This window comes from Mytilus galloprovincialis, chromosome 13 (genome assembly GCF_965363235.1).
Source record: "Mytilus galloprovincialis chromosome 13, xbMytGall1.hap1.1, whole genome shotgun sequence".
NCBI lineage: Eukaryota > Metazoa > Mollusca > Bivalvia > Mytilida > Mytilidae > Mytilus > Mytilus galloprovincialis.
The window spans coordinates 89,586-102,997 of NC_134850.1; the positions used below are offsets into that span (position 1 = coordinate 89,586).

Sequence of the window (13,412 nt, forward strand, 5' to 3'; positions counted from 1 at the left end):
ATATATGTTTTATTTTTGTCGTTTTGTATTGCCATGATGTGAATTACATTTTTTAGTTTATTGATATTCACATAATTACCAACTTTCTTGGATTGAGGAAAACTTGCTCATCAGGAATGTTTGATATCGTGATATTGTCAAAGTCTACATATACTACATTACAAAATGTGTAATTCGTTGGACACTGGAAATTGTGGTATCCAGATTATTACGAAATCCACGAAAGTTGATATCCAACGAATAATATTAATCCATAGTATCAACAAACTTTGAATACAAAATATAGTTACCTTTGCGTTACATAGGAACAGGAGTGAAGTTATAAACAAGATACCACATGGTAATATATCTGGACAGTCGGTCAAAAATTCATCTCCCGTCCATTGTAAATGATCAAGGGTATGACTGAAAGCAACAAAATAAAATATATCTTTGATGAAAAACATGTGCAACAATTCATTCCAATAAGTCTTGTTTTGTGTTGTATCATTGGTCATAATTATAAATTAACTGTTCACAAACATTTGAATTTTAGAAATACCAATGCTTGTTTGCCTCGGGAATAGATTACCTTAGCTGTATTCCACAAACATCTTAGGAAATGGTGTCGACGCTCCTCAACTTCGTATTTTATTTGGTCTTTTTAACTTCTTATTTTCGAGCTACACTGATGAGTATTTTGTAGACGAAACGCGCGTCTGGCAAAGATACAAAATTTCAATCCTGGTATCTATGATGCATTTACATCAATAATGTGGTCATTTTTATAAATTTCCTGTTTACAGAACTTTGAATTTTTCGAAAACTAAGGATTTTCTGATTCCAGGCATAAATTACCTTAGCCGTATTTGGCACAACTTTTTGAAATTTTGGATAATCAATGCTCTGCAACTTTGTACTTGTTTGGCTTTATAAATATTTTGATATGAGCGTCACTAATGAATCTCATGTAGACGTAACGCGCGTCTGGCATACTAAATTATAATCCTGGTACCTTTGATAACTTTAAAGTAATACATAGGGGTTTTCTTAAATTTTAGATGAAACAATAGTCAACACCAAAAACACCGGGTGTACATTTGTATCAAGGTAATAACATTGTGTAGTAGAGTATTCAATATGATATATGTGCGCCCGTGTGTTTTGTTCATTGTGAGTATTGTTTGATATGCTGGTAAAACTGGTAAAACTAAAACTTTAAATGTATTTGACTGCATTTATGTCTTTCTGAAGAATGTTCAGATCAAGGACTAGACTTTCCAACCTATACGCATGTTCTTATGGAAACTTGATTCGAACTACAGACGATGTCTTATTGAAATGCGATTCTAACTGCAGACGATGTCTTAATATGATAACGTAATTCGAACTGCAGACGATGTCTTCTGAAAACGTGATTCGAATTGTAGGTGATGACTCATGCAAACGAGATTCGAACGGTAGACGATGTCTTATGGAAACGTGATATAAACTGGAGACGATGTCTCATGGAAACGTGATTCGAACTACAGACAATGTCTTATGGAAACGTTATTCGACATGTACACCTCTAAACGACAATCTATTATTTGACCTGATGACCTTCAAAGTATGACTCGACCTGTAGACTTTGAACAAAAAATGATAATTCAATCGCAGCTTTGATGATATTGCAATCAATCAATTCCTAAGATTTTCTAGATTTACTAGAACCTTAATCCAGAACGCTAGTTTTATTCTATTAACAAAGGATGTTTTATTGCAAGTTCCAACTTATGTTGTTTCGGTATCAGATTACATTCTACTTTATTTAACATGACTTGATAATTAAAAAAAAGGTATCAACTCAAATTTTGATAACAATTTCGTTAATAAATGTAGTGTTACGAACCTATGTATTGTACCATTTAGTAATCCATCAAAATATTGACCCCATGCTTTAGCAGTTACTGCAGCTAAGACAATGTTCTCTAGTATCATACTCCAACCAATGACAAAGGCGGACAGCTCACCCAAGGAGGCATATACAAAAACATAGGATGACCCGGCCTGTGGTAGACGTGTGGTGAACTCTGAATAACAGAAACCTGAAATAGAAGAAATTATTTCTGTAGTTGGCTATGTAGAACGCATTCAACGACAATAGCACTCTTTCAAACATATATGATTGAATCATGCAGCTTTGCATGACTTGTACATTATAGCTATGCATGTTTTGTATTTTATTAGTATTTTTTGATTTACACATATCATAGTTAGTATCATATATACGAATTTTAAAAAGAAAACGAATAAACTGTTTATTTTTTCCATAATAACCATAGTATTGAATTGATGGAAGTATATGATTACCCATTGCGGTGGCCTAATGTCGTACATGCTTTGATGAGATATACCGCATAGTTGATTATTTTCGCGGGTGCAATACTTTATTATTTCATCAAATAAGGTATAGAAAATATTATTGCGGATTCAAAATCTTTACCAATACCTTGCATATATGCTTTTAAATTGGCTGAATTTATTTGGCGATTTTGTTCTATCTGCGAAAAGAACCCGCTGTCCAGTATTGTAAACAGCAAATGGGTTCTTGTAGTGTATGAGCTTGTATTTAATCTGGAACGCCACAGCTGTCTTATGTGGAATTCTGATGACATTACATGATGTTTTAATATAACTTTATGCCTCTGTGTCCTATAGGTACCATGCACAGTTGTCATCCATTCTTTTAATTATTCAGTTTAGGTTATTGCAGGAGAAAAACGAAAATAATGGCGTCCAGATATTGTTTTCGTCATTAGACCCATTTTTAAGTCATTGACAGGACTTCCGGATTTAAACTTAATATGAGTACTCGGGTACAGGACAATTAAATTTTATCTCCATGTATACTATGATTATACTTCTAAAATATATAGTGGGTCTGTAAAATATAGCATGACCGCCATTGAAAAGAAACTTAGAATTGACAGTTTATAGCAAATGCAATTTATTATGTTATACGTATGTTCATAGTATACATAAACGCGTAAATAATGGAATTTAACAGAAAACAAAAACATAACGGACCTCGGAAAAAAGTGAGAGGGCTGAAAGTACCTATGACTTTTAATACCTTTTCTTAAATTCTCTAGACCATTACAAAATTTTATCTAACAACAATTTTACATACTTTCAACCAAGCTCTAAATGTCCGCGATTTTGATTTCGCGGGTTTGTTCTATTGGTTATTACATAAGTACATGTATATCTTCTTATAATTCTTAACGGTTCTTTTTTTTTATCAATTGGTAAATGTAAAATAGGTATAACATGCGTTTGGATTCACGTGTTGAACAGTTCGTTTAAACATGTTTAATTAAAATTTGATCTCATCCAAGTGACTTTCTTTTTTAAAATTTTCCCAAATTCAGGAACTTGTAAAACAGCGGTTGTCGGTTGTTGTATGTCGTTTTAGTTTTTGGTTTATTGTTTTGTACGTGATAAATCAGACCACAAGTTTGCTAGTTAAGATAAATTCATCGTAATACTTGACCGTGTTAAGGTTATATATATATATATATGTTGATGTTAAACAGTCCTCCATCTGATAATATTACTAGAATACGCCATTAACCTGATTGAAGTTTTAGGCAATATTTTATTGCTCATTTTGTTGCAGCCGGAGACAACGTGACTTTAAACTATGATATATGAATTGATGGAATGCTTCGTTTATTACTGTTCACAGTCAGACTGGCGTTTAATCACCTTAAAATTTATAAATTTTCTGCAAAAGCATCCACATGTGTGTCATGCATATCCTAATGGAAAACATGTGTTTGGTTTTTAAAAGTTGACACAAAAAATGATATTTAGAGTTTTTATGTTCAAAATATTATGCATATTCATATCTGCATATTTTTTAATCAACGTAAAACAATGTAGGAATTAATAGTGTAATTTCTGAACTTGTTTCATACAACAATGGAAAAATATTTAAGGTACCACTGTTTTACGATAATAAAAAGAGAAATGTATAACTTGTTAAGAATATATAGCAACATATAACTCAACATTTAACACCATATTTCGTAATATAGTCAAAAGCGATACTGTACCCCTGACAGTGAATAGGACAAGAAATATAGTGGATATGATTTTCCTCCGACCGGTAGTAAAATCTTTTTCGGAAATGGAGCGTTCATTTGGCACTGCGGGATGTACAAGTACACAACCACATCATGTCAGAATTTGGAAGTTTAATCCGATGCCTCGTTGAATGAGAATGTCACGCTCTTTCAATGGTCCGTTGGTAGCTTTTTGTAAGGCTTAATTATATTCCCTTTCCAATACACTCTCGTTTTCACATAGAATAAATTCCCCAACTTCATTCCGGACACACTCTATTTCAGGACGTACATATTGTATCTATTGAAAATATCTTCTCGTCCTGATCATGCATTTATGGAACTTTTGACACTAGACATAAAGACATCAGCAATCAACATAAACGATACAACAAAAAACAAGTTATGAAAAGAAATCTATAAATTAGGAAGTATAAAGCTAGGGAAAATGAACAATATAGTAGTCTGGAGAATTGTCCTATTGGCAATCATACCAGATCTTCAAAATTTTAATAAATACTATAGGTTGCACTTTGTAAATACAGCTGTTTCTGACAACACGCCTCTTTTGGGGAGAAATAGAATATTCATAGAAAATTAATTTTGTTTACATACTGGTTCCCAGTTATGCTCTCTGTGTTCCATATCGCAGAGACAGAACTGGGGAATGTTACCAGTAAATAAACACGTGCATATTGTTTACATTGAAATCTGTGGTAACCTTTCATTCGAGGTAGGGGTAGTTAAGAAAATTAGTGTAAGTTTCAACTCTGAGAAGTTCGGGGCATATAAACGTTGAAAATATGCCGCACAGCCCTATATTTTTACCTTTGAAAAAAATTGTGGTGCAAATGAACTTTCAATTCTAGGATAAGATTTTTTTCAAAACTTCATAGTAAAAGTGGTACAGTTTTAGCTGTAAAAGGAGTTCCTATGGGAAATTGCATTGTCAATATTTACAGAAATGCAACCTATATAGGGTGAAAAAGGGGAACATTCAGAATTTAACCAAATTTGCTTTATTTCACAGATTTTAAAGAAATTAACTCAAATATGAAGTTTTATAAATATTTAATGAAGATTGATAGAATCCTGGGCCTTAGATATGATGACTCAGCATAAATTCACAGTTTACAGTATGCATAGTTTACTTAAAGTCCTGGATACAAAATTAATTCATAACATTTGCATATTTGTAAGTTAAATTGTTAAAAAGTGCTTATATTTACTCTTCGCAGTCATTGAAACTCATAGATCCTTCCTGAATATTATTTATGGAGTATTTGTGTCCTTTTGATAACCCAAAATTAAGCCGCAACACCTAATTCTTCTTTTTTGTCACCACGGCATAACAAATACAAGCTAGAAAAACAAAAATATCTCAAGAAAACTTACAATAGTGTGTTCTATCCTGAATATGTACTAAATATTTCAAATTGCTAGAAACAGCAGATTGATTTAGGAAATTTGAGGCCCAAGGGGCAAAAAACATAGAAAATTGCCTACCCCCTGGGTCATAAAACAAATAATTTAACTTGTAAATGCTATGATTTTCTGATTTTAAAGTTCTTGATATAGAAACAATAACTATGTTTGGAAGTTATGCAAAAATCAGATGTTAGCAGTCATCTCTACAACATTTTAAGTGAATTTATATCTCAGACTGGTATCTGCATACATACAACTATTGCAAATATGGCTTTGTTTGAACACTTCTAGTATATATAGTAGCTAAATTGTGTCAGATATATGGTTACAGATGATACTGTTGTGACAAGAATTCTAAATTGACCATTTGAGGCAGAAAATGTGTTCTTTAATTGACAAATAGGCATACAGTAAGATGTGGACTGGAGACAGAGGCTGGATTGGATACTTTATATAATCTTGAATGTTGTGATGATTGACTGCTAAACATTACATTTATAATATTATGATATGCTTTCAATATGTTATCAAAACAGTTTTTAACAGGTTTTAGGCATTTTTTATCAGAAAATATGTAAATAGGGTAAGCTGGCAATAATTAAAGTCTTGTTTTCAAATTCTTTAAAAAAATGCAACAGGGGAGGGGGTATAAAACGTATAGTAAAGAAAAACTTAGAGTATACACAGTGATTTCTTTAAGACTATAATTCTGATAAATGAGTCATAATGTGAGAAAAACTGATTTTAGAGAGTTTTCTATTTGAATAAATGTCTGTATAGGTTGCACTTTGTAAATACAGCTGTTTCTGACAACACGCCTCTTTTGGGGAGAAATAGAATATTCATAGAAAATTAATTTTGTTTACATACTGGTTCCCAGTTATGCTCTCTGTGTTCCATATCGCAGAGACAGAACTGGGGAATGTTACCAGTAAATAAACACGTGCATATTGTTTACATTGAAATCTGTGGTAACCTTTCATTCGAGGTAGGGGTAGTTAAGAAAATTAGTGTAAGTTTCAACTCTGAGAAGTTCGGGGCATATAAACGTTGAAAATATGCCGCACAGCCCTATATTTTGACCTTTGAAAAAAATTGTGGTGCAAATGAACTTTCAATTCTAGGATAAGATTTTTTTCAAAACTTCATAGTAAAAGTGGTACAGTTTTAGCTGTAAAAGGAGTTCCTATGGGAAATTGCATTGTCAATATTTACAGAAATGCAACCTATAATGGGGGAAAGGTGAATACATACAAATCTTGTGTAAATGAATTAAAATTAAGGTTGCCAGTTTTTATTGCTCGGCGTGCTCATTTTTACAATAAATTCAATTAAGGACTTGCAGAAATACAGAAGCAGCACAGAACAATGGTTCCTTCTAGAATATACTGTTAATGATTGCAATTGAACAGCCTATGTACCGATGCGCTTGTTCCTGATCTTGTGGTTCACATCTAGCAATTGAGTATCAGTTCAACCAAAATAAAACCGAGACACTTGCTCTTATTCGTACGGTGCCATTTAGGACTTTCAGTTCAACAAAACATGTACCGAGGTACTGGTAGCTAATGGAATTGTTCAACCGTGGACCTATGGTGCATTTAAGCAGCAGGAAGACACTGGTTTCTGTTTGTTTGGTAGTAATTACGGTTTACATAAGTAGCTTGAATGGTCAGATAGTGGGATCATCGGTTATAAGAAACTGCACCGTGACATTTTTCTGGTTAAATGCTTCCAACAAAGTAGTATTGATATAACTATATTGATTACCAACATAATACATACCATACATACTGTTACAGCTTTTTTTATTAATGGATAGATTGAATTATTACGCTAATAAAATTTCTCTTTGCCTATAATCAGAATATTTTACATGAACAATGCATTGCCCTGTTTTAAGCTATTTGTTTGTAAATGGTTTTCAATAAATTTATTGTTGTAACGGGACCAGAATTGATCATTTTGTGGAACAAATTTCCGGACATAATCGTATGTAATAAAACAAAATGTTGGATAATAATGTTTCACTTTTAAACTGTGCTTGCCAGTTTGTTATCATTTATTATGTGCACAACCTTTAAAATTTTGTTTTGTCTTCTTTAAAGGTAATAGTATCCTCACCATGTAAGTGAAAATAAACTAACAAATTTAATATAAATTGTTAATATATGATAACGTGTTTGCTTGGATTCGATGAAGCATTACCAGATAACAACATTTTCAACAGACAACAGTGCTGATGGACCGGCTAGATGTTTAATCACATATGATATTACTATATGCATTTCTTTCTAGATAACAACGCTAAACACCTGCTACTAAAACAGACAACACTGCTGATGAACCAGCTTGATGCTTAATCACATAAATTATTATTATATATACTACTTACCAGATAACAAAGCTTCAACACCTGCTGTTATAACAGACAACACTGAGGATGGACCGGCTTGATGTTAAATCACATATGACATTACTATATATACTACGTATCAGATAACAACGCTGCAATACCTGCTGTTATAACAGACAACACTGCGGATGGACCGGCTTGATGTTTTATCACATATGATATTAATGTATACACTACTTACCAGATAACACAGCTGCAACACCAGCTATTATAACAGACAACACTGATGATGGACCGGCTTGATGTTTAATCACATATGATATTACAATATATACTCCAATTCCTAATGAACCACCCATACCTGCAATGATTATGATATATATAAATATATATATATATATATATATGGTAGGATAGTAAAATTATACAGATCTAAATTTTCATTTTGAAAAGTATATTTTCAAACAACTTTAAAACACCGCCTTCGGTTCTGTCTTTTATTTTTATCGCAATGGTATTCATACTTTTTTTTATTTTGATTACAATGGTATTCAGTCTTTGTTTTTATTTTGAACACAAAGGAAAGCTGCAAAACGTGTTCAACCCCCCGCATTTTTGCGACTGCCCAAAGTTAGAACACTTTGTCCTTTTTTATTCTTGTATTTGTACATTGTTTTTGTCGTTCATATATCTGTTTCGGAATTTAGTGTGACGCACATTTTCACAGAACTAGTACACATATTTTTTTAGGGACATAATTTGTTTTATTTTTATTACATAATATGCAGCATATGCAGTCATTCAAAGACATATTATAAAATTTACGTGTCTCGTTCATAGTTTTTCTAACTTCTTAACAGCAATAATAATAAGTGTGTGTCATACATGTATTATAGAAGTAAATCTGGTATTTACATCACTTTAGAAGCAACCAACCGAAAACAAAGGGATATTTTTAGGCGAACTTACAGTTTTTAAGTATTTATTACAGTTTGTTTACATTTACTTAAAACCAAGTGATTTAAAATTTATGCATTTTTATTTTTATGTATATTGTTTTTTAACTTCTCTGTTACCTTTGTACTTTAATGGTTTTTATGAGAATAAACTATCAAATCATATCATTCATCAAACTGAACTCTTGTAATAACAAAAAGATTATTTATTTTTAATTTATTGTTCTTTTGTATCAAAAGAATTAAAACAAATAATAATGATCTGCTTTCAAGCACTTGCGTTCAATCTCTTCCCGGTGTTTGGTGGAATTAGTATCACTAGTCTATTGTTTTTTGTGACATGCTTATTGTTGGCACCTCGGCCTCTTACGTCAATTATCGTGTGTTTTCGATAATACACAACAAACACTTGTTTTCTGATTAGTATTTTCCTATTGTCTAATGTCATTCTGTGGGCGCTTTGGATTATTGATAAGTTTAATTCCAAATTGAATCATAGGTACTTTGTATCACACTAATAACTGTTGTATTACTTTCCCGTATTGGTAAATAAAGTCAACATAGATACTAGGATTGAAATTTTATATTTACACCAGACGCGCGTTTCGTTTACAAAAGACTCATCATTGACACTCGAATCAAAAGAAGTTAAAAAGGCCAAATAAAGTACGAAGTTGAAGAGCATTTAGGAACAAAATTCCTAAAAGTTTTGCCTAATACAGCTGAGGTAATCTATTCCTGAGGTAGAAAAGCCTTAGTATTTAATAAATTCAAACGTTTTGTAAACAGTTAATTTATAATTATGACCATATCTATGATAATTCATGTCAGCACAGTAGTGTTGACTACTTGGCAGGTGATACCCTCGGGAAATAAAAACCCCACCAGCAGTATTTACATGTAGCATTACTTAAATGATACGTTTATTTACTCACCTATTCCAATAAGGTCGAAGATATTTAAATTTCTTCTAAAACGACTGACTAACAGATTCTTTGGATCGACATTCTTCCTTCGTCCAAATGCTTGAAAAATCCTCTTACACTGTTCCATCTGAAAGATAAAGTGTTGAAATTACAATTAAAGAACATTGTTGTTATTCATATTATTTTTGTCACATTTTACAATTTACAAACTTATGAACATCCTTCGGATTCTTGGGAAAGTGTTTCGCGGCACGGACAAATTGTCAAATAATCACACTTTTTTCTTTTAAATTATTTTCAATGTGCTTGTACGAATATTATATCATTAGTTAAAAGTATGTTGTTTATAAAAAAAATATAAGAGGGATTGTCTGTAATTATTAGATCAGTTCTTTCAAGTTTTGTCTTTAATGTACAACTGAATAAGCTTAGTGGGTATAGAATTCATGATTAAAATGAATGCATTGTATGTTTCAAACGATTTCACGAGTTTTGTTTAATTTGTGTTGCCTATAATCGAGATCAACGAATATATTCTTTTGTTGTCGTACATGTCTTTATGCTTTTTTATTCTTAATTAACATATGTGTACGTTCTAATAGTGAATAATTCACCCCATCCTAATGGGAATATATTGCTTGCTTTAATTTTGTGAAGTTGCCGTTGTAGTTATTCGAGTAACCTTTCGTAGGGTTACGATTTTCCGAAAATTATCGATAGTCCTTCAAAACATTAGTTGGATTTTAAGAAAATGAAAATGAACATTGATCCAACGCTTCTGTGTCAAATATTTCTACATTATGTCCATTAGTTAACGTGTAGAAAGTTCAATTTTAGAATAACGACCAAAATTTGATCTTTTGATTTTTACGGAGGACTGTCCGTTTTGAATTTCCATCGGAATTCGGAATTTTTGTATTTTACTTTTTGCAAGAAACTTATGTGTTTTACCAGATTAAAATAACATACGTTCAATGAAGAATATGTGACGATTGTATGTTCATTTCATTGAGTCCCATCCACGTAATCAAAACATGTATAATGCATATAATAGAAGTAGTTGAATTTATAAATAGCAACACTTTAAGCAGTTAGCAGTAACAACGATATAGATACACTGAATGTTAATTGATTACAAAAACAACCAATGTATGAAGGAAAATAGAAAGAACTACGAAAAGACATGTTTGATTAGTTTCATCTTGCATACGTTGTCAATTATTGATTACTTAGGTATACACAGAGGAAATCATCAATTAAACATAAGACCTACTGTAAGATGTTATTTAATATCTCACTCATCAAGTTTATTGTTTTATAAAGTCGATTCAGTCGTAACCAGATGATCCGCAAGGCGCAGCTTTATACGACCGCAGAGGTCGAACCCTGAACGGTTGGGGCTAGTATGGACTCAACATTCAAACTGGATACAGCTCTGAATTTGGATTGTGATTAAATAGTTGACACAGCATAGGTTTCTGACACAGAATGAATGTGGTCTAATGAACTTAAAATGTTGTTGTTTTTTGTTTTTTTTTGCTTTTGAACAATTCACTATGGTGTTGAATATTAATCCTTTGATATTTGAAGAAATTTTCTTTTTCATTTCTGAAATCTGAAATAAGAAAAAATGTACCCCACCATTTTTTTTTTTTTGTTCACCTCCCCCTTTCCTTTGAAATGATCTCAATTCAAATTTCTAATGGAGTTTTCAACAATAACTACTCATTTGAATACATCATAAAATATAAAATGTCATACAGTCATGATTTAAAGTTGATTTAACTACTATTCTGGACAAAGAAAGATAACTCCAATGCAACATTTTATATTGGCAAATTTCCAATGAAGTTTATTAAACTAAAGTTTTTGGCAAATTTCCAATGGAATTTATCAATAACAAAGTTTTTGGCAAATTTCCAATATACATAGTTTAAGAGCAGTTCAGAAGCCTGTATATTCAGTGGTTGTCGTTTGTTTATGTGTTACATATTTGTTTTTCGTTCATTTTTTTTACATAAATAAGGCCGTTAGTTTTCTCGTTTGAATTGTTTTACATTGTCTTATCGGGGCCTTTTATAGCTGACTATGCGGTATGGGCTTTGCTCATTGTTGAAGACCGTACGGTGACCTATAGTTGTTAATGTCTGTGTCATTTTGGTCTTTTGTGGATATTTGTCTCATTGGCAATCATACCACATCTTCTTTTTTTATATATAGGTGAGCTATTAAAATGAGTTTTTCGATTACCAACCTTACACTGCTTTTAAATTATGTTTTGTACTTAAGTAATTGTCCATTAACCTGGAAACCCTTTCCCCCCTTTTTGCACCTTATTCCTTAACGGTTTGAGCCATAACTCCCACAAACAATTCTTACCATCCCTTTGTGATATTCCAATATCCAAAATCTAAATACATGGTTAGATTCTCCATATCAGATAACCCCAAGAATTCAATTTTTGATGAAATCAAATAAAGTTCAATTTTGAACCCTTTATACCTCAATGTGGACCAATTTGATAACCGGTCCAAAATATAAAAAATATAAATACATGATGGTTAGATTCAGCATATTGAAGAACCCATATATTGATTTTTTGTTGAAATCAAACAAAGTTTAATTTTGGACCCCGATTTGGACCAACTTGAAAACTGGGCCTATAATCAATAAACTAAGTACATGTTTAGATTCAGCATATCAAAGAACCCAAGAATTCAATTTTTGTTAAAATCAAACTAAGTTTAATTTTGGACCCTTTCGACCTTAATGTAGACCAATTTAAAAACGGGACCAAGAATTAAGAATCTAAATTCACGGTTAGATTCGGAATATCAAAGAACCCCAATAGTTCAATTTTGATGAAATCAAACAAAGTTTAATTTTGGACCCTTTTGGGCACTAATTCATTGGAATCAAAAATCCCAAAATCAATCCAAACCTTCCTTTTGTGGTCATAAACCTTGTGTTAAAATTTCATAGATTTTTATTAACTTATACTAAAGTTATTGTGCAAAAACCAGGAAAAATGCTTATTTCGGGACCTGTTTTTGGCCCCTAATTCCTAAACTGTTGGGACTTAAACTCCCAAAATCAATCCCAACCTTCCTTTTGTGGTCATAGACCTTATGTTAAAATTTCATAGATTTCTGTTTACTTATTCTAAAATAATTGTGCGATACCAAGAAAAATGCTTATTGGGGCCTTTTTGGCCCCTAATTCTTAACTGTTAGGACCAAAACATCCAAAATCAATCCCAACCTTCCTTTTGTAGGTTATAAACCTTGTGTTTAAATTTCATAGATTTCTATTTACTTTTACTAAAGTGCGAAAACCAAATGTCTTCGGACGACGACGACGTCAACGTGTTACCAATATACGACCAAAAAATTTTCAATTTTTGCGGTCGTACAAAAACGAGATCGAGTCATCGTATTGACTTACTAGTGCTTTCTACATTACCAATAACTGGATTGATTTATGTTGACAAGATACGGTCTGATTGTCTGGAGATTAATACAAACAAGGTTTAAAGTTATAGACACACATGAAGTGACAGAACAAAAGGGATTATTACATATAAGGGCTACAGTAATAGACACACATGAAATGACAGAACAATAAGGACTATTACAAGCAATGTCTACAGTTAACGACC

The 13,412-nt window shown here is 32.0% G+C and overlaps 1 protein-coding gene across 1 annotated transcript in view; it reads right to left on the bottom strand.

Annotated features, from left to right (window-relative positions):
• Positions 1 to 13,412, bottom strand: part of LOC143056641 (high affinity cationic amino acid transporter 1-like) — a 49,439-nt gene that overhangs the window by 6,399 nt on the left and 29,628 nt on the right. The window contains exons 2-5 of the mRNA XM_076229799.1: positions 9,764 to 9,881; positions 8,114 to 8,233; positions 1,871 to 2,066; positions 291 to 405 (exon numbers count right to left, since the gene is read on the bottom strand). Of these exons, the coding sequence (XP_076085914.1) occupies positions 291 to 405; positions 1,871 to 2,066; positions 8,114 to 8,233; positions 9,764 to 9,881 (549 nt within the window). The remainder of the gene's footprint in view (positions 1 to 290; positions 406 to 1,870; positions 2,067 to 8,113; positions 8,234 to 9,763; positions 9,882 to 13,412) is intronic.